The sequence below is a fragment of the Drosophila eugracilis genome, unplaced genomic scaffold, assembly GCF_018153835.1.
Source record: "Drosophila eugracilis isolate 14026-0451.02 unplaced genomic scaffold, ASM1815383v1 contig_764, whole genome shotgun sequence".
Taxonomy (NCBI): domain Eukaryota; kingdom Metazoa; phylum Arthropoda; class Insecta; order Diptera; family Drosophilidae; genus Drosophila; species Drosophila eugracilis.
The window spans coordinates 663,979-686,270 of NW_024573661.1; the positions used below are offsets into that span (position 1 = coordinate 663,979).

Sequence of the window (22,292 nt, forward strand, 5' to 3'; positions counted from 1 at the left end):
TTGAAAAAAAACACTTCTGTAAATTTTCCATTAGTCTGATGCAAGGAATGCCATTAAAAATTCAAATTGTAGATTACGAACAATGGGAAACATTTTTAAACATCGATATACAATCGATATTTGAATTTTTCGTTTCACCATACTTGAAATGAAAAGGCCAATTTTAAAAACATTAATTTTTATTCTTTATGTGCAAAAATCTTTTATGAAAACATTTCAGGGAATAAGTTGAAAATTATATGTCGTATTAATTTAACTTTTTTTTCTCGTCTTCTTTTATTATACATAAAAACTGTACACGTCTCGTTTATCACAGTGAAAACTGAAAATTGTTGTATGAAATAAAATTTAACTAAGCAAAAATATAGATGACACAATAACATTTCGATTTAGTAGAGATGATAGTTAGAACTATGTAAAAAATCTAGTTTAGTTCTTTTTTTTCTTCTTGTCGGGCTGAGCCAATCCCTGGGACTCCTGGTATTGGCGCACAATCTGCTCTTGGACATCTGGAAGACAGGGCGAGTACCTGGAGTACTCCATGGTGAACTCACCCTTGCCCTGGGTACTAGATCTATAAATAGAAAAATAATTTTAGATACATTCCATCGGCTCTAAACAGCAGATTAAACCTACCTCAGCTCTCCCGCATAGCCGAACATGTCGTTTAGGGGAACCTCCGCGTAGACAGTGAACCAACCCTCGGTTCCCTCAGTTCCGGTGATAATACCATGACGTTTGCTCAGGTGACCCATTACAGCGCCCTGGAATTCCTCGGGTGCCGTAACCTCAACAAGCATAATGGGCTCTAGGATTTGCCAGTTCCCGTTCTGGAAGACTTCTTTGATGGCACCATGGGAAGCCAGCATGAAGGCCAGCTCACTGGAATCTACAATGTGATGACCACCATCTTGCAGGCGGAATCGAATGCCGGATAACTTATGCCCGGAGAGCATTCCCTTCTCAGCCATTTCTCTGAAACCTGAACGTAAAAAAAAATTTTTCAATATTTTTACATTTTGGTTAAAGTTTTGTCATACCTTTTTCGACTCCAGGAATAAATTGCTTTGGTACATTGGTACCCACTGTTTCGTCTACGAACTCCAGCAGGGTATTTTGATTGGGTGGCAGTGGTTCCATGATTCCAATAATTCTGGCATATTGACCCGATCCTCCCGACTGTTTCTTATGCAGATAATCGAACTCACAGGGTCCAACCAGAGTTTCTCTAAATGCTACTTTCGGCTTTCCCAAGCGTCACGGGGCAGCCATATTCCCTTTCCATTCTCTGGGCGTAGATCTCCAAATGCAGTTCACCCATTCCCGAAACAAGGGTTTCCTTCACATCGTTGTCGAAGAAGAAGTGGAATGTGGGATCCTCCTTCGTAAACCTGGCAATGGCCTTTGAGAAATTATCTCTATCCTTGGTGTTATTTGGCTTGATGGCCATCGAAACAACGGGTTCGGGTACAAAGATAGATTCCATGGCCAGATTGTTCTTGGGATTGGTGGTGAAAGTGTCTCCAGAGGCGCAGTCAACTCCGAACAAAGCGAAAATATCGCCGGCATAGACCTCGTTGACATCCTCCATTTGATTCGAGTGCAGGCGAACCAAGCGAGCGATTCTCACTTTTTTATTGGTACGGGCATTGAAGATGTTGTCACCTTTCCGGAGAACACCTTGGTAGCACCTGAGATAGGTTAATTGACCAAAACGCCCAGCTTCCAGTTTGAAGGCCAAGCCCACAAACGGATCCTTGCCATCTCGGGCGGGGTTCAAGACTATTTTTTCTGGATCTTGTCCTTCTTTCTCTATGAAGCCTAGGTTCTCCACCTCCCCGGGATTGGGCAGGTACTCAATTACAGCATCTAGCAAAGGCTGGATACCCTTGTTCTTCAACGCTGTTCCAACTAAAACAGGTGTGAAGGTTCTATTGATGCAGGTTCTCCTTAAGGCAGCCTTGATATCGTCTTCTGTGAAGGGTTTTTCTTCTAGGAAAAGTTCGCCAAATTTTTCGTCTGCGTTGGACAAGTGTTCGATAAGTTCCTGCCTTCTCTCCTGGCTTTCCACTCGCATATCCTGAGGGATTTCGTCTAGCCTGAGATCCATTCCATGTTCTCCCTCGAAGTAAATGGCTCTTTCGCGCACTAAATCTATAATGCCTTTGCAATTGCTCTCGACACCAATGGGCAGCTGAATGAAGGCAGCATTGTGGTTCATTTTTGACCTCATTTGTGAAAGTACTCGGTAGGGATTTGAACCCAATCGATCCAGCTTATTGATAAAGGCCAGACAAGGCACATTATATCGCTTCATCTGCCGGTTGACAGTCAAGGTCTGACTCTGTACTCCACCCACGGCGCATAAAACCAGAACGGCTCCGTCCAGAACTCGAAGGGCACGCTCAACCTCCACGGTGAAGTCCACATGCCCCGGGGTGTCGATAATATTGATGTTGGTGTCCTTCCACAGAGTATAGGTAGCTGCCGATTGGATGGTAATTCCTCGCTGTCTTTCCAGTTCCATGCTGTCCATGGTAGCTCCCACATTATCTTTTCCTCGAACCTCGTGCATTTCCGCAATCCTTCCGGTGTAGAAGAGAATTCTCTCCGTCAATGTCGTCTTTCCACTGTCTATATGCGCCGAGATTCCTATGTTCCGGATCTTCTCGATGGGCTTGTGCTCCGAGAACTTGGCATGCGAACTGTAGCCGGCCTGAAAAAGTTATAGTATTATCAATTAAATTGCATTTCTTACAACAATTACATAACTAGCCGATAATCTTTCAGGTATTTTTGAGTTTTTAACTTACTCTGCCCAAAGTTTCCAGTGCCCGTTGGCGCAGGGCATTGTTACCACTCAGCAAACGGGTTATTAGCGACATCCTGGCCAGGTTTTAATTAATAATTATGAATTTAAGCGAAAAACACGCGCTCGTGAAAGCCCAACAACCAAACCAGTGTGACCGTTGAGAGCCCGCTAAAATATACCATCCGTACCGGAAAATATACTAAGCCAAAACAAAAACAAATATAAAAACATATCAGTAATGTTCTAAAATACTTTTAAACAGAGAGCTAAAAAAAAAACCGTTATATTTTTAAGAAGTCCTTTAAATTTAATTATTACAAAATTTAATTAGGTTCATATATTGCTATAGCCCTCTCCAAGAAAGAACTATTTTGTAATATTTTAATTAAAAGTTGTTGAAATTTTATGTTGAAAAGTTAAAATAAAACATTGTAATTTCGAAAGATTTTGATGGAAAACTGGTAAACTTCTATCAGTAAGCCATTTCTAAGAGAATGCACTATTTCCCTATACACTTTTGTTTTTTTCAAATATTAAATATATTGTTTTCTTTTTAAATTTGATAATAATATTATCTCCATATCTCAAAAGTAATTAAAATGAAAATGTAAAAAAGTGCCATACAAAATGTGTTGTATTTCTAACATTGCCCAAAAATATGAAACTAAAATGTGTAATCTCCTCCTCCCATAATCGCAACAATATAAACTGTCAAATTTCCCATTCAAAATAAATGAACTTTATTTTACACATTTATTTCAACAAATTCCTTTAGACTGTAGTGTATAAGATTGGTTTTCGAGTTGCCGCTTGATATGTTGCCAGACAATTAATTTGTGCCATCGCACTTTGGGGCATTAAATACGCAAAAGGGACGGTAGGTCAAGGTGGTTTTACATTCAACATACTCGTACATCGTGGATCATAAGTATATAGACAGATTATAGACACAGATAATTGTTATACAGGTACACGGATTACACGCTAAAATGGAGTTAAATCATTGACTCAAACGGATGTTTCTGTTGGTGTAAGATATCCACGCCACAATTGCTTCGACGTATTAAATTTTGGGTTCTGCAATAATGAAATTTGGGATTAATAACCGTGATCTAAGTGTGATGATAGTACCAGATATAGCCTAAGTCTGACTAATCTATATACGTACACATTTAATATTAGAGGGTATGTATAGAAGTATATAGAAGATGCACATACAGACATCGAACACGATGCTAATGGAGCTTTGATGGTTTGATTTTAGGAAACAGAGTTTGAAGATTATTAAATAAAAAAAGAAGTAACGTTTTAGTTTTATATTCTACAAACTCTGATTCGTAATATTCATGAAAGTTTGATTTGATAGAGACAGGCAGAACCCGATCAGGTGCTAATGGATGAATGTTCAGAGATATAGATTTTGGGAGCAGAAGGTGCCACACTCAAGACTCACAACTATGCACAAAATACACTGAAAACGAACGATGATGCATACCAAAAGTAATGAAAGGAAAGATACATTTCTGTTGTCGCAGTTTGCTTGTGGCTAGTTAATGGTTCGCCACTTTTATTCAATATTTATATTTATACTTGTCTATATATTATATATTGTATATATAAATGGGTTTTCGGGTGTGTCAAATAGGATGTGTATGTTGTGTTAAACTTAGTTTTGAGGCGTTAAAATATAATACAATTGTTTACAGCTTTGTCTTGGCTAGGCTAAATTATACGATTTCTGAAACCAACAACCCGCCCCCAAGATATACCCATCAGATCACAGTTCGATAAATAAGCCCCATATATAACACACAATTCGCTTTAGCTAACCAAGTCAAAGTGGAGAAGATATAGTTGGGAAATTGAAGAGACATCGGAGCACCGATGGCCTAAGTTTCTGTTCTATGGCTTTGGTTTTTGGCTTTCTAACATCCTTGGAATTGACTGGTTCTATATAAAATTCGTTTCAAAAGTGTTCTTAACTGCCTACGGATTATCTTTTAGTTTTAATTAATACTTGTATATCATGTACCTGAGCCCCAAATCAAAGATTTACCTCTCTACTGGCACAGCTAAAAATTGTTACCAAAAAACTACTACGATATATGGTAAATAGAGATTATGATTATGGCCAACTAGTAATACATAGATGTGCGTGTGTGTTTGGGTTCTTTGTGCTTTGTTCGATTTAAATCCAAGTAGCTTTCGGGATCTTCAGCTCTCTAGACGGGTGTTATGTTGGCCGGAATGATCTGGCTGTTGCCCAAGGCGGATCCCTCGAGCTTGGCAGTTGCCTCCTTGCAGTTGCTCATCGGTTGCTGTGGTTGCTGTTGTTGTTGCTGCTGTTGAGTCCCTGCTGGATGCCCCGGACTGTTGGCCGGGGCTTCACTGTATTCATCCGCCTCGTGCATGGGCGATAGGCGTGGCGAGAGGGCACCAGTTGAAGGAGCACTGTAGAGAGGGGTAGGCACATGGGGAATGCGAAGACGAGCATGAATGATTTAATAGTCGATACACTCAAAGAAAAGTCGCCCTGAATTAGCCAAGATTTTGTTTATAGTTTCTTATTTCTTATTCTTCTTATTCTTTACTAGCATTTGTTCTGTATGATAAGCATTGCGAAAGCAAGACCAAAGCAGGAAAATCAAACAAATTCCCAGAAATTTGCTTATCAAGAATGTCAAAATTTTTTGTGATTTTAAAAAGACTAACAAATTCCAATTACCTAAATTTGAAATATTCAAAACTTTCAAATTTATAATTATCTTCATTGCCACTTAGGCAAAAATTTCTTAAAAGATCTTTCAAAATATTTCTTAATGTTTTTTCAAACAATCATTTTGAATCTTAAAGAAAACATTCATAATTTCCATTATTTTGTTTTGGAAAAAGTTCGACTTCTTATATTAAAATGAATTAGTATGAAAAAATAATAATAAGTTACAGTATATAATTAAAAAATGTAACTTTAAACAAGCCATGTGAACTCTTATAAAAGACTAACCCTAATCTTCTTTCTGACAAAAATACTTTTCTTGCAAAATAAAAATTAAATTCTAAAACTTTTATTTTAAGGGCGATTTCTGGAACTTTTTTTATGAAGCGCAGAAGAGGAAAGATAACTAGCTTATGTACAGAAGACCTAGCAAAAGATCTAGCAGTTCATGAGAGGATTAGAGTGTGGCCTGAACTGATAGCTGAATGTGGATCCTAATGGGAGCACTTACTGGTTGCCATTGATCTGACGGACTTTCAGGGTAACCGGGATGATTAGCTGCTCCGAGATGCCATTGCCTTCCTTGTTGATCTGCTGCCAGACGGTGGTGCGATTGACGGCATCCTGGGGAATGGTCACAGAGGGTCCATTGCTGTTGGGCTTGTTCCCCGACAGGGGAATGTGTATAGTGGTGGGACCCGACTTATCGGCATTATAGTTGACCCCGGAACCAGAGCCCGGGTGATGCTGATGATGGTTGTCCTTCAATATAAAATTTGCACATTTTGCATAGTTTTTGGGACCAAAGAAAAGGATCTCTCGGGAAGGTATCAAAGGGTGGAAATAGAAGAAGAAGAAAAGCATATCTGGTCTAATGTTGCATAAGTGAGAGGCGAAGAAGTGGAAAGAGGTCTTAAATTGAAGGGTCTAAGTAGGTGATCTGGTGTCTAAGCCAATTCGGTGAAGTGTGTGTTCAATTTTAGATTTATGCCAAATTTTATGTTTTATTTTCAATTTTTATGTTATTTTTAGTGTGTAATTTTGTGTTTGCAATTTCGGATTTAGCCCATTAAATTTTTACATTAATTTTCACTACAATTACGTGTGGGTTTATGTCGCTGGTTAGTTACTGGAACTCTCGACCCGATGACTATAAAATAACATAACAGGTTCCATTTAATACATTTAGGTACTTGTTGTACAGTGTAAACGTTTGACTAATTATGACTTAGGCTACAATTTCATTTACATTTATAAATATCATATTTGTATGTATATATATATATATATAGGGTAGAGTAGTTTTTTTTAGAGTAGTTTCGGGTAGATAACACATTTTTGCACTACGAAAAACCACATAATTTTTTTTTTTTTTCTTGAATGTTTGGCATTTACAGGTGGTTTAGAAGCGTTCTTTTTAGCATTAAGATCAAAAAGAAGTTGAAACATATTTATAAAAAAAATGATCGTATATATAAAAACAAAATGCAAAAGCAGCTGCATGCCATAAACTTTTTAAATTAAAATGGGGTAGGGGGAAAACATTTACAAAATACTGTTAAAGACATGATAAAAACGTATATAACAGAGAATAATGCAGTTCTATAGGTAGTTGAATAAGATTTATCAAGACCGGCAAAATGCAAATTAATCAAAAATCTATAAATAATTTAGTTTATCGGTATCGAAACCATCCAACTAATCGCTGGTTGTGCGCGGCGGCCTGGGCAGCACTGCAAACGCAAATGAAATGGGCAGCACTGGTCTTTTGGATTCTTTTTCCTTCCATGTAGGTGTATTTGTTGCTGTAGGTGTAGGTGTAGGTGTAGGTGTAGGTGTAGGTGTAGGTGTAGGTTTTGGTGTAGGTTTTGGTGTGGGTGTGAGCATGTTCTTGGCTAAGTGGGTGTGCGTCTGTGCTTGGAAGATTTTCGGTGTCTTTTTCTTCTACTTTTTGAGCAGACTACTCTGTGCTTCGAACTCCTTCTCATTTGCATTTGAGGTGGTGCAGCTGATGAGCCCAGCGCCAACGGCACTGCCCGCACCGCCAGACCCAGCCAGGCCTCCGTCGAGACCCTGCGGCTTGGTCACCACCCTGCCCCGACTACCTTTTCCCCACGGGAAAATTCGCGCCAATAAGCCCACCTCAGCGTCCAGTTTATGCAGATCATCGGCCGCTGCCCGCTTCGTCATCTCCGGCATTATGTCGTCCAGAATCTTTAGCTCGCGGCGAGTAAATACCAGATCCAAGGCCTTCCTTATACCGATCATCACCACCAGCATCAGCGGAAACAGGATGGAGGTCTGTGAGAAGGACTTAATCAGCCAGAGGATAATGAGACAGGCCAGCTGAATAGCGGTGAACAGATGAACTCGTTTGATGGGAACCTGGAATACAAATTAATTAAAAGATTTAAAAAAAGATTTCAACAGAAGCCTAATATGGTTATTTTTATATGACTAATCCTAAGTTAGCTTGGATTTTGTAAATTGCTAACTTCTGCTGAAATATATTTATTCTTGTACATGCGGAATTTTCCTGAGATTAAGCCTTGAATTATAAGAATCGCTCTCTTGTTGTTGCGTACAGCGGCTCTATCGTGCATCCGGCGGATGTAGTGTTGATAAAAACGAGTGACTAAAGCTCAGCTGAACTGCAGAGTTTTGTGCAAAAAATGCTCGCCCATTGCAAATACATTTCAGTTTTAAGTTAACTTTCCTCGGTGACAGTTCTTAGCCGCGGATAAAATGCAAAAAATCATTTTAACTTTCCTATTTGGGATAGCCCTACAAACGACCACTGCGGCTAGTTTAAGTGTGAGTTATCAGTTTGGTCAGTACAGAGCAAGATAGTTAAATATTTTCATTCTAGTATGCTACGTGCGATATTGAGCAAATATCAAATATTCTGGAGAAAAGCCTAAATTCGTTTAAAAAGGTTTTGGAAGAGAAATTGAATTACTTTGAAGATCGACTAATACAATCGGATAACCAGCTGGACTTTTTTGGCGGAGCTTTGAGCAGGAGATTTGAGAGCGTGGAAAATCGACTAGCACAATTGGAATGCTTGAAAAAGTCATCAGAACTCAATGAAAAATCCGAAACATTTGATTATGGATCCCGTGTTAGGAGCATACTTGATGGACTTTTCGAAATGTACAATGCAAGGATCAGGGAAAGGGAAATGAATCCATTATACACTCGTGCTGAGCGCAGTGGCTTAGAAGGATCTAGACATCTTGCGATTCCGGAGATCACTGAAAATCCACACAATCTAAATATGAATTCCAGGACAGAAGAACGAGTGAGGGATATCGCAAAGGATCTGGAAATACTTCAAAAAATTTACATTGGTCAGGATAGCATCAATTCTGCAGACTCGGAGAAGGAAATTAGTGATTGGAAAAGAATGCTAGAAATGTTGAATGCTAATACGGCTTACGGGTCTAAAAACGATCTAAATTGGGAAGAGTTTCTACAGTATCTGATACAGCAATATGATAAAAATTATAAAATTGATAACGGAAGTAAGCAGGAAGTTACAACGGAACTAATTAACGGAGAAGACACAAGTACAGAGAGCCAAGCGCATTTGGATGGAGAAGAAGTAAGCTTTAATTGGGAAAAGCTCTTAAAAGAACTGTCAGAATTGGCGAATAATAAAAACAATACAGAACCAGAACAAGAATCACGTAAAACTGAACCCGAATTAAAGGAAAATGAAACTACTACGGAAACTAGTTTTGATGACAGTACCACCATAGAAGAGTTCTATGAAACTACCACTGATATAATCGAATCGGAAACAACAGAATCTCGTAGAAATAAAACCGAATTAATAGAAAATGAAAATACTACAGAAGTTAATTCTGATGAAAGTACTACCATAGATGAGTTATATGACGAAACTACCACTGATATCATCGAATCGGATACAACGGAAGATTCAATAGAAGAGCGGTTCGATTTTGAAACTATACTGAAGAAATATATTAGCCTGAAAAAACTTGGCTTGATTAATTATAATCAAACTACAACTACCCCTTCACCGTATTCTTTCGAAAATCTAATGGAGATCTATAAAAAACAGAAGACAGCCCCAGAAGAGAAGGTAAGACTCGTTTGAGCAAAAGATGGTTTCCAACTCTTACCACAAGATTTTCAAAAATAATTAACATTTTTAGGATTAGAAATATGTTAAATAATAAATTCTCTATTGACGTATGAAGTTGTCGAAAGATTATACGAAATTAAAAAAAAATGTTATATATGTATCTCTTTATCTAGATCAGGGGTGCTCAACGCCTATGTTCTTAGTTCTCATTTGCTTTTGTAAATGATCTCTGTATGTGGGCTTGCTCGCCCATAAGCTTTGAGTGCACGCGGAGCTATTCCACAAAAAAATTTTTGTGCTTTTCTTTCCGCCTCATTTCGTCACCAATTCCAATACAATTTGTTTTTGTTTCTTCCTGGATCATCCTCGAACTCCTTGCTATTCCCACTGACAATTTTCGTTTTCCTCTTTCCGCCTTATTCCTTCACCTACAATTTGTTCTTGTTTCTTTCTGGATAATCTTCGAACTTCTTGCTATTCCACTGACAATTTTTCGTTTTCCTCTTTCCGCCTTGTTCCACGGCTAACTGTAACACAATTTGTTTTTGTTTTTTCCTGGATCATCCTCGAACACTTGCACTGCAATTCATTCTGTATAACTTCTGTTTGCATTTTGGAGTTTCTTTCGCATCACTAAAATGAGTGATGAATTGGTTAGCAGAAAAAATGATTCTTTCTCTCAGTGCACAGCTGCAAACCAACACAAAAACGTGACCCTGATCTAGATAGTACTCCATAGACTGGAATTACGATTTATGCATTAAATATATATATCGATATAAATGATTTTCAAATATCATTAAATTTTATACATAGTTTGGGATTAAAATGATGTAAGTATGTATATAGCTCACCTGCCGCAGGAACATATAGTCCGGCTGGTACTTGGCCGGCATGAACATGATGAGAATGCGATCGAAGAACTGCAGACCCTTGAGCGAGGCCACACCCATGTAAAGGAAGACGCCGAACAGGACCGGCATAGGGATGTGACCGAGCAGCGGGGTTAGCAGCACGGAGACACCGATGGTAAGGAAGATCAGGATGTGGGTTACCCGCTGCTCGCGCACTCCCAGGAACTGTGGCTTCTCGCCAGGGGCCGAGCACTCCGATTCCAGCTTCAGCGAGTTGACATGGTTGATGCTCAAAACGGTGGCAGCCACGAACCTGGAGATTTAGTTTGAATATTTCGATAAATAAAAAAATAATCTAAAGATAAACCCTTGATTTAAACTCACCAAGGCAGACCCATCATACTGCAAATGGCAATCAGAATGGAAAGGATGAACAGATCCAGATGGTAGCCACAGCCCTTCTTCAGTTTGTTCTCCTTTGCGATTCACAATAACGGCCGTGATCTGCTGGTCCATGAAGATCAGAATGGTTCCGAGTAGGGCGGGGAATACAGCAATGATCGGCGACCACCAAGGATTCTTCTCAGAGAAGGGCGGAATGAGCCAACCCCTAGTGCTGAGCGTGGGTTTCAGTTCGTTGGGGACCTCCAGTTTCTGGGTGGGAACTCCCAGGGAGTAGTCAAAGAAACTCATGGCGAAAATAGCGATCAGCACTGAGAAGTCGCTAATGTACTGGCGAACGATCGAGGGGAAGAAAAGGGCGTTCTTGAAATCCTTAAGCACGGTCGAGATGAGGAAGGTGCCGGCACAGAGGACCACCGACATGAGGAAAACGTTCTCGGTGGGCGGGGATCCGCAATCTCCACCAACCAAAGTGCCATTGTAGGTCTACGAAATCGGAAATTGGTTATCGAAATGTTATCGTTTAACAGGAGTAATCCAATATCCCTACCTCACAATAATCCCAGTTGTACTTGGCATACTCGACAACACTGGCATTGCTCCCGATCGGCGGGGTACAGACACAGTCGTATATCCCTTGATTGACTGGGAAGTTCTTTCCAATGACCACCACATTCTCAATGGCCTTGTAGATGAAGATAAAGGCGATCAGGGTGGCGAAATTCTCCTCGGTGAACCGGGTTATGTAGCAGACGAGGGCACTGGCATCAATCGCGGTCAGAACGATACAAATGCCGGCGACCCACATGCCGATCCAGAAACGGAACGTCATATAATCCCAGCCCATTTTCAGGCAGAACTCGTAGATAATTGACTCAAAGACCAGAACTGGACCGGTGGACCCGAGAATTGTCAGCGGCTGACCCGAAAAGAAGCCATAGCCCATGCCACAAACGAACCCGGACACCAGAGACTCCATCGCAGCCATATGCTTGCCAGTGGCCTCGGCCAAAAGACCGCCAAAGGTGATGATCGGCGACAGGCAGGCGAAGTACAAGAAGATCCAAGAGGCCACACACTGCATGGACAGGGCGTCCTTGTAGTCGCTAATGTACCAAGGAGCCTTCCTCTTCACATCGTTTATGAGACCTCCGAAGAGTCGTCCTGTCCTGGACAGTCCGTTCTCCTCCCTTAGCCGCGCCTCCTCCTCTTCCTCGTCCACCTCCTCCTTGGGCAACTCTGGAGGACGCTTACGAACTTCTTGCGATGGAATTGCCGCGGGTGGTTCAATCCGAATGGTGGGATCCCATTCGCCTGGCGGCAGAACGGTGACTGCATCCAGGAACTCATCCACTCCAGACAGCAGGTGATCACGCTTACGGGCTCGGTAGGCCACCTCGTGGAAGATCTCATCCGACATCAGCGTGGCCATTGCCCGGCCAATCTCGTGGAAGTTACTCTGGCTGCCAGGCGGTCCAAGCAGGATGAAGACAAATCTGGATGGAATAGGAAGTGGGTTAGCAGTCAGGAAAATTAGTGGGAAAAAATTGAGCTTACCTTGTTGGCACTGGCACCTCAGTGAGATCGCCCAGGACGACCGCCTGACTCAGACGGATGAAGCAGGACAAGGTGCGCTCCAGGAAGTCCACCTCGCCCACAAGGATATTGCTGGCCTCGGCTCCTCGGGGGTATTTTCCGCATGAAATGGGTGTTGCCCTTGTGCTGCTGCTCGCTCAGCTCAGTGCCACTTCCTGGCCTGGCCATTGACTGGTTGCTGGGACTCTTGACCATGTCCTCTGTGATCGACGGCAGGTTTTGTGCGGGCCGCGAATGTTTAGAATTAGATTTTTTCTCTGCATTAGTCGCGGGTTTTCATTCGGGTCACGGGGTGCAGGTTTTTGGTGTTGTGTTAAATTTTTTTTTTTTTTTATATTTTTTAAGATACGTGCGTTGATAGGTATTACAATAATAATAATAACAACAACAACAAGTAGGTCAACACACACGTTACAACGGTACAACATAAAAAACAAACGAAAAAAAAGAAGTGCAAAGAAAGATATTGGATTAAATTCGGATTCTTCTAAGTGTGCTGGAAGAGATTTCAGATTGAGTTCAGATACAGATAATGAAGCATGCAAAATATATAGTATATATCGGAAAATAGTTAGTTCTGAAAGATGGTGATTAGCGTGCAGATGTGTGTGTGGTTTATTTTTGATTTCTTCCAGTTTTTCTTCTACGTAGATTCTTCTTCCTGTTTTTCCAATTCTGCTCTTTCATAACCTTCATGCAAATTTCGCCAAATTTCTTCTCATAGATCCTTCGATCAACCAATTCTATTTACAAAACTGCATTCTACCAAAGGAAATTTATTTTTCATTTTCATTTCAACAATTAACAGACACGCAAAATCAAACGGAAAACGATAACGATAACGATAAAACGGTCAGTTCTTGAGTTGGTTTTAGGTTTGGTTATAGATTTCTTCAAGTTGAGTTCTTTACCGAGCGTCTTGTTGCTGGGCTTTCCACTGGGCACCGTTAGAAAACGCCCCATGCCACCGGCAGCGGTGCTTAGATTTGAATTTCCATTGGATCCGGGTGGGCCCGGTTCGCTGGCCGTTAGGGAAATTGGCGTTGTGGCCCCCAACATGTTGCCCGAGTGCTCTTCAACTGGAAAATGTTTTTGTTTTTTTTTTTGTTTTTTATGTTATCAATGGGTTAGGGGGGTTGTTCTCTAAGTAGCTCCAGCTGGTCTATACTCCTCCCGAATGTTAGTTGTTATCATTGAAAAAGTTCCCAATATAAGTTCTTAACAGACCTATGAACTTTTCCTGTTCTTTGTGGACTTTCAAGGATTGCAAGTTGACAGTTCTTACCAAGGGTGTGTGAATATTAAAGTTAGCAAAGAAACGGTGTTGATAGTCAAATAAACTTCTTGGTTACAGAACAGGGCTAAAACTGGCTTAAAAGTTAAACAAAAAATCATATATAAAGAAGGGGCTTTAAAGTCGGTAGAGTAGTGAATAGATTTCAAGAGAGAAATAGGGGAAAATGGATATAAAACGTAGTATATAGTTGATCTTTAAGTTCCTTATAATTCGATATTGATTAAATATAAAGTTAAATCGTTCAAATAGACAACACAACAAGTTGGGTATATCATCATAGAAAGAGAGGGACTAACGAGCTCTTGGAAGTTATAGTTGAATATATAGATATAGATTAGATTAATAAGTTCGAGGAGTAGAGAAAATAGAAAAGATAATCATCGAAAAACACAGCGTGCTCTTGATAGGTACAGCAAAGTACAGTGAAAACCATTGATGGGCTATTACTTGGCATTGTTTGTCCTTGCCCAGACTGGGCCTGATGTTGGGGCGATGCCCCGGCATGGAACCAGGTGGTGACCCCAATGGCCCCCAGATGTTGAAGTGTCAGCTTATTGGGCAAACGAATAACTCAAGTTTATTTTATGATTCTTAAGCAGCTAATGCATTTTAAAAGCTAATGGATGTGAGTTAGTGATGAGTGAATGATCAAGACTTCTGGGTGGCGGCAAGAGAGGGAGAAATCTTCTTCGATTTCTATGGGGTCTTCTTAGTCAGGATAGCTCCTTGGGAGTTGGTAACTTTCTTTTAAAGTCCTTACTACGGATATCTATAAGGAATGACATTGCCAGGTCAAGAGATCACAATCTTCTTGATATAAACTTTAGCTTTTACTTCCGATTGACTTGTTTTCTTTGGGTGCTTTTTGTATGTGCAAGGCAACTGAAAAGGTTATACTTTGGCTTTGGCTTTGGCTTTCAGCTTTACAGAGATCGCTTAAGGTAGTAAGTGGAATGGATTTGGCTAGTTCTAGGGCTATACCTGTGGGAACAGCGAGATAACAACCACGCTGATCCTTACTCGACACATAGAGGGGTGTCTGGTAATTTCCGGTCGGATCCAGGCCAGCCGCTGAGCCATGCAGTGAGTGCAGTGGAGTGCTCTTGCCCAGGTCTGAGTTATTAGTATTAGTTCGGATCGGATGAGAGTTTTTAGACACTTGAGACATTGTGATATCCTAAATGAGCTGATCTGAGTGATGGCTTTTGGGCTCGCAGATGGATCGATCAGAGACTCACACCAAACGAACGAGATGAGCTTAGAGTTAGGCTAATGATCGTGACAACCCCATACTTACTTTTCGATGACGAATGATTACGCATATCGGCCAGTGATCGAATAATCGGCAGTCGCGTCTTTTTGGCATACTCGTGCTGATGGCGATGGCGTCGCAGCAGGGCATCCTTGACCTTGTCCTTAACTCCTGGTGGCAAGGTTCCAGCACTGACCATATGATCGCAGACCAGATCGGCCATCACCTCCAGATTGTGGGCCTCCATGTCCAGCATTACGCTGCCATTGACCAGCAGGCGACGCAGCTCGAACAGGGAGTGCAGGGAGAGGGTGGCCACGTGGGGCTTCGACCAACGATTGCCACCCTCTTCCACATCCTCCTCGAATTTGATCCATCTAGCCGTCTCCTTCCACTCGATCTCGTCGCCCTCTTTAACCAGCATCCCCATTTCGGAGAACAGGGGATGGGATACATGTGTGCCGTCGTCCACATCTTCGCCGAGTATGAACTGAACTCGCTGGGCTGGGGGAGTCACTATAATTCGAAGGATACAGTGTGAGAAAAATGTGGTTTTTTTTCAGAGGAAAAAAATGTTTGGGGAACTTAAAAAAAGTTGATTAAAACCTTAAATAAATAAATATAAAAATGTAAAGAAAATATAAAGGCATTCATAAAAGGTTAAATAATAATCTTAAATCTTCAAAGAAATACTTTTTAAAGTTTCTTTCAGTGCAGACCCTCATTAGCTTAATCAACATTTATGACTTGGCTGCAACATCTTCCTGCCATTGCCACCCCGTTCATAACAATCACGAGTGTCCTTGGGCTCTGCCGGCTGCGTGCTAAAGTTAATTGGCGTAATAATTTGGCCCTGATCTGTGCTGGGAATTGGCCACTGACCATTGCCAGCCATATGTCCTGTTTAGTCCCAACCCAATTTGTTTCTGTTTCATTTCGGGATTGCTTAAAATGATGTATGGAATGTGACTAAGGATGCTTTCTAAATGCTTGTTTATGAAACTAAACTATGCTCATTTTTTCATAGAGTTTATAATGTAGATAAAAAACAGGTAAAAATGTTCATATGTAAGTTTTAAAAGCTAAAATGAGGAAGGGATAATGAGAGGCAAATTCACATTGTTATTAAACATAAAAAATTAAGTTTAAACCCAACATTAAATTTAATATATAATGAAAACATAAATTTAAACAAAGAATAATGAGTTAATGCAGCTTAACAACAAAATAAATGGCTAGGTCAGGAGATGTATGCCAAGAAGCTTAGTCGTGGGTGTTGGGATAGGTTGGGTAAAACTGTATGAAAAGCGGGAAAACTAGTTTTCAGATGTTTAATGTTAGAGATAAGCCTGCATGAATTAATGATTTGGTTTGCTAACTTAAGATTAAAACGAAATAATGTTAGTTAGTTTGCAGTAAAGTAACTTCTCCTCCTTTTGAAAATTGCCTATATTTCTGTCTTAAGGTAATTTCATTTTCCTAATTCAATGTCACCCATTAGCCTGCTTGGCCCCCCACATTACAATCAAAACTTCTTGTTGACAGCAAACTGTAAGCCAATCATCTGTCATTTTCATTATCCGCCTGATGAGTGAGATATCCCAGTAGAGGACTGTAATTTCCCCCTCCCATCCCCTGCAATTTGCCACATTTCTCGGCCTGGCCGAAACTGATTGGCCAAATTTACTGGCATTTCCTTCTAGCCTCTTCCAAATATCAAAATTACTTATATGTGCAAAAAGGAAACCCGAGGAGAGACACCTGGACGCACCTGGTCGCTCCACTTCCTGTTGCTTCTCGCTGATGTTGTCCTTGCCCGCACCGCCGCCCACACTTCCGGATCCGCCGAGGGAGCCACCGCCGGCACTGCCCCCCGTGCCACCCCCTCCGGGGCCACTGTGGTGGTGCTTGCGCCGGCGCTGCGAGTGCCGCCGTCCTCCTGGCACATGGACACCCACATAGACGGTGTGAGCCCGATGTCCTGCAGGAAAAATGCGGGTAAAATGTCAAAAGGAGACCGGTTTGGGGAGGGCGGGTAGTTTGGGATCCAGGGTAAGAGTCCAAATTGAGTGCGACGTTGTTTATTAATTGCAATTGAGTTACATAATTCTATTAGCTTAAAATGCTTTATTTTTGCTACAATTTGCTTTCTTTATTGCGGCATTTGCCGTGCTGCCTGCTAAAATTTGTTTTATTTTTGCCTTTTTTTGATTAAACGAGCTATTAATAAAGACAATGGCTTTGTTAATAATTTTTAAAGGTTTTTAATTGAATGTTTGGATTAATATTAATTGAGAATATAATTCCCTTTTGTTTCATTTTGAAGGATTTTCTAAAAGGAATTTCACAGAATTTTTTCATTCCAGAAACACAAATTTATAAATGTGGTTATAAATTAGATGATTAAATATTATTAGTTTCTTTCTAATCTGGTAATAAAAACATGATAATTAAAATGTTTCTTAAGAGAAACATCTTTTATAAATATTCAAAAATATTTAATGTTTTATAGCTTGATTAACCTTAAGAAAGATTCCACTAAGCTTTCAAGCCTCTCAGCCCTTACAGACACTCTCATTTGTTTTATTTCGAAACGTAATTCTCATAGGACAACATTCTAAGTCTTAATCAGCAGCTCAAAGTTCACTTTAATATTATGTTTTCACTAAACAGATAAGATTTCGTGAATAACTCTGGCCAGACATCAAATTTGGATTTCTTTTCTATACCAGCCTGCACTCTATTACGTATACGCAATGTTAAACTGTCTACAAACTAAAAACTAAATCAAAACCCATCTTAGATTCTGTCTCGTTTCAATCCAATTCCCGGCTTAGTTAGCTGACATCTTAGTAACTACAAATAAATTTATGTTAATTACTATTTCCCTGACTTGCAGAGCTCTTTCCCAGTTTCAAATTTTCAAAGCTTTTGTTCGACTTGCGCTCAGTCAGTTGACTAATTGTGATATCATCTGCCTTGTACTTGCTTCAGTAGTTTTTCATAAATTTAAATTAATTATACAGGGCAAATCTTCCAGCTGAAATTTATCAACTTTTCGCCAAGTCACGCGATTGGATCTTAAAAGTTATAAATTTGTGGGCGTTTCTGTAAATGGCAACTCAACAACAAGTTTTTGTTGTTTAATGCATTTTTCTTCTTGCAGTAAATAATCGAAAATATTTATATTAATAAAATTTCTATTAGGCATGAAAATGTAATATATATTCAATGAGAATGAAAGACCACAAACCGGAAGCAATGTAAGATGAGGCTAATTGTTTTATTAAACTAATTCATATGACCCCTAACTTAGTTTAAAGTTTCCAGTTAAATCTAGTTTTCCCACTCGAAATCTGATTTCCATTAAGAATTCGTAGACCATCTCGGCCATTTTAGCTTTTAGTTGGGCCTCAAAAGCTGTCAACCTGCAATTAACACGACGCAAATTTCTTGTTTGCCTATCGACTTGTCACTTGGCTGGTTTTACAAGTCGTCTTTGATTTTGGGCCATGCGTGGACCCAATATTTTTCTATTCAGGTTTTGCTTATCAGTATTCAGTTAGCGATTAATTTTTTGTGCTTTAAACTAATAATTAGAACGCGACTTACCCTCGAAATCGTTCTCTGTAAATTGTTGCGTAAAATCCTCGCCGCCAGTCCGCGGGTCCTTCGGCGCCTCGTCATCGCCGCTGGAGGAGTTCATGGTCCAAGGTCTGAAATGAATACAAAAAAAAAATCGAAATTTAATAAACATTTATTTTTCGAGATGATTAAGCCTGGCTCAGGTTCAAGGAAACTCCCAGCCTATCTCTGCTCTTATAAAATGGGCCAACTTAACCCTTTGCTTTATTTTTATAACATTTTTAAATTGAGTTTCTTATCGCTTTTGTGGTTACCTCAGCTAAATCAGCCTTAGCGTCAGTGGCAGGCCTAGAAATATTAACTCGGACCTGATCAGCATTAGCAAGTGCGCTATGAATCGTCTAATTAAAATGCGCTTTTGCTATAGAAACAGCAACACCCACACAAACTGCTCAGCTAACTGATCGGTATGTAGAAAATCGACATAAATTAGGGGATATACTGGGTGTTATTAGAGGAGGAGAGTGTATACTCTACTTTTTGATATAAATAGTTGTAGTAATCTGAGGAATATTACATACGTAGATTTCTATACTCCTTCCTTGATAGATTATATTTGATTTTAGTAAATTTCTCTGCTCCAGTTTTCTAAATACAATCGTTCTTATTTGGTTTCCCTCCCAACTTGTTCAAGTTTATTAACCTTAAAAGCAGTTTGGATTCCCAAATGTTTGTAAACAAACCGAAAGGCTGGCAAAATGCCAATGATCGAGTTTCATTAACAAACTCATTGCCGCATGGTTGTCGTGACTTTCATAGTCATTATTAAAATCAATAAATTATCATCCACAGACTGAGACTGAGACTGTTAGCTAAACTTCCCTGTTAATGGTTAGTTTTAGTCTACTGATGGGTTTCCATTTCATGGAAATTTTCAACTTTTATGGACCTTAAACAGTGAGTTGGTTTCACTTTTAATAGATTTCCCGCTGCACTTCCATTGCCTTGCTGTATTAAATGCAATCTCTTAATTGCCTTATAAATTTGGAAGCACTTACGACCATTTGACCAACATTCATGGCAACACGAATTCATTAATAGTTATTGTTATTCTCAGTTTGCCTTTGGATTTAGTTTGCTTTGTAAGGGAATTGCTTTTTAATTTGTGTTTGCTTTGTAATCTTGGGTGTGGCTTTAGTTTATTTGCGATTTATTTTGGGATAAGCTGGCTAATATTTATTTCTTACATTAGTAATCAGATGGGTTTTGAGGTGAGAATCAAGAACGTTAAAGAAGAATATTTATAGGGAATTAATAAAGTTGTTTATAAACTAAAATATGCAAGCTAAAATCTTGTTATTTAGCTAAAGATTTACTGATTTTAAACTTTAATATATGTTCTAGTCTTACATTAGTCTTAGGTAACCTTTTTGTGTATAAAGTATAAGATTTATTTTTATGTTTGAAAATTACAGTGTTGTAGGTAATAATTACTACTACTAAAGTAGCTTCTTTTAATAATGTTTTAGTATCAGAAATGATGTTTTATCTAAAAAAAACCAAGACTTGTTTACACAAACTGGGTAATTTTGGTTATTCCTCAGATCAGACAGTATTATGATGGAAAAATTTGCATCACATAAAGGTTTATTTCTATATAGCCTATCATCTCGATTCGCTGTCGCCGTGCTTGGTCTTATCAGCCAGCAAAATGTATAATCTTCATATATGGCACTTGAATGTATATACAATATATGACATTTGGACAGGCGGACACTCCAGGCTGTCTGCCAATTGCCGGTCTAAACTGGGTCTAGCCAGGCTTTACTAAATATAGCATTTCTCTTCTACCTTCCCTTCCTCACCTTCAAGCACCTAGATTGTCTTATCAGCATCTGAGTCACAACAACAAACACTAATTTAGGCACCGATATTAAGTTAATAACCCGATGTTGTATAAAGTGTCAACAAGACAACGAATTGCTAGACAACTTGCACTTGGCCTTGTTTAATTTGGCAATTGTTCGGCGTTAAAGCAAAGAAACGAGGTGGCTCGTTCTGGCTCTGGAGCCCGAAATTCCCGTCGACCTGAAGGCTTATCTGGTTGATTTAGCAGGTTTTTTTCTGTTTATTTCTTTAATAAATTTATTGTCGTTGTACTGGGAACAGGGCAAGAAATATTTATAGCTAAAGTCTTGCAGAAACAGGCAGTGTTTTTTTTTAATATTTATATTTAAGATATTTTCTTAACATTTCAGTCATTCGTACTTATTTTTTTAAAGAATTATTAAAATGGCTTGGCTTGCCTTTGGTATTCTTGTTTATGTGAGTTAAATAATATTTTTTTTTAATATTTAAATAAATAGCTTTAAACTTTTGTTGCATAATCCTTAGAGCCTTTAAGTTTGGGATCAACGCAGTTTCGGTTTTCGGACTTGATAGGCAATTTTTTATTAAGTTTGAGTAAGCTGAGATCACAGATACTAACTATAGGTATATTTTGAACAATATTTAAGAAACGGCTTTATAGAAATTATAAAATAATATATTTTATCTTTATTGTTTCCCAAGAACCACTCTATTGACTGCTTAGATTGTACACTTTGACGACTTTTCTCCCCCTCTTTGGCTTGCCCTTGTACTAGGAAGATAAACCCCACCGACAAAAACAGTTTGCAGAGTTGAAACAAAGTCCGAGTGATAAGCCCAGCTGAAAAGTGGGACTCAAACCTCGGACAGTTGATATCTTCTGGGCTGTTTTCCTGTGACGCTTTTCAGCAATCGTAAGTGATGAATCACTGACTGACTGGGGCGGCTACTTACAGTTCTATGTACTCATTATTTTTGGCCATCACCTTATCACCGAAAATAGCGATCGAAAAAACGTGAGCTTTTTTTTCCTGTTTGTACAAAAATTTCACACACGCACCTCGCGATTATCAAACGAAAAGCGAATTTTGCGATAGCCGACGAATATTGGGACACAATAAAAGGCGAACGTGTGGTTCCGTTTTATTATTTGATTTTAATCTGTTTAGATCTCGGAATCGCGCTAGGGTTTCTATATATATATATATATTTATGTTTCTTTTTTTTTTTTTTAGTATGAAAACGCGACCCGACGACTCGACTGCGAGTCCCGGCGATTGCAGACTAACTAACTTTGCCGATCTTTAAACTGAAGCAGCTGCGCTCGCTTAACCCTCTGCCTCTGCCGAGCGTTTCTGCCAGCTGCTCTGCCAGCGTCGCCGCCTACGTCGGGAATTAATAAGTACGAGAGAGATAGAGAGACACTTGTGGGAGAACTTTACAAAATGTGTTTTTAAACGCCAATTTTGTCTACTTAACTTTATCGATAGTTTCGCCTTTGAATGGGCTTCCTTATCGCCTTGGGTCTGTTATCAGAGAGGCATGGAAAAAGACTGTTTACTTAGCCGAAAGTGCATTTTAATGGTCCGTTACAAGATCGGGCGATAGCTCATATACGACTATTGGCAAATCCGGTTAGAACTGATTTTGTAGATTATTATTGTATTATATTATATAACTGAAAAGTGTTTTTAAACTGTTTTAAGTCAAATCAACAAGTGTTCTTTATTTAATTTTTAGATTTTTTAGATTTTTCTTTTCTATTCCCACTTAATGAATTTCCACAAACAATTTTTTA

General features: G+C 39.4%; 3 protein-coding genes across 3 annotated transcripts; 1 reads left to right on the top strand and 2 right to left on the bottom strand.

Moving 5' to 3' along the window:
• Positions 1-251: 251 nt before the first annotated feature.
• On the bottom strand, positions 252-2,980 carry LOC108107148 (elongation factor G, mitochondrial). Its single transcript, XM_017214551.2, is given in 5 exon segments — positions 252-574; positions 637-982; positions 1,041-1,254; positions 1,256-2,716; positions 2,814-2,980. Coding segments are annotated over 5 exon segments (2,238 nt in total). The 5' UTR covers positions 2,886-2,980; the 3' UTR covers positions 252-429.
• A 1,352-nt stretch (positions 2,981-4,332) lies between these two features.
• On the bottom strand, positions 4,333-21,766 carry LOC108106960 (electroneutral sodium bicarbonate exchanger 1). The gene is given in 13 exon segments (XM_017214248.2): positions 4,333-5,263; positions 6,040-6,290; positions 7,671-7,913; positions 10,494-10,806; positions 10,878-10,972; positions 10,974-11,381; positions 11,446-12,391; positions 12,453-12,577; positions 12,579-12,748; positions 15,086-15,556; positions 16,812-17,021; positions 18,653-18,756; positions 21,449-21,766. Coding segments are annotated over 13 exon segments (3,594 nt in total). The 5' UTR covers positions 21,478-21,766; the 3' UTR covers positions 4,333-5,034.
• LOC108106961 lies at positions 7,922-9,983 on the top strand. The gene is made up of 2 exons (XM_017214260.2): positions 7,922-8,342; positions 8,398-9,983. Exons 1-2 carry the CDS (start codon positions 8,274-8,276, stop codon positions 9,649-9,651), a joined length of 1,323 nt encoding a protein of 440 aa, XP_017069749.2. The 5' UTR covers positions 7,922-8,273; the 3' UTR covers positions 9,652-9,983.
• Positions 21,767-22,292: the final 526 nt, after the last annotated feature.

What these genes read in the sequence shown, in the direction of transcription:
- LOC108106961 (XM_017214260.2), top strand. Translation starts at nt 8,274, where the DNA reads ATGCAAAAAATCATTTTAACTTTCCTATTTGGGATAGCCCTACAAACG. An exon ending in CCACTGCGGCTAGTTTAAGT is followed by an intron (nt 8,343 to 8,397) that starts GTGAGTTATCAG and finishes TTTTCATTCTAG; the next exon opens with TATGCTACGTGCGATATTGA.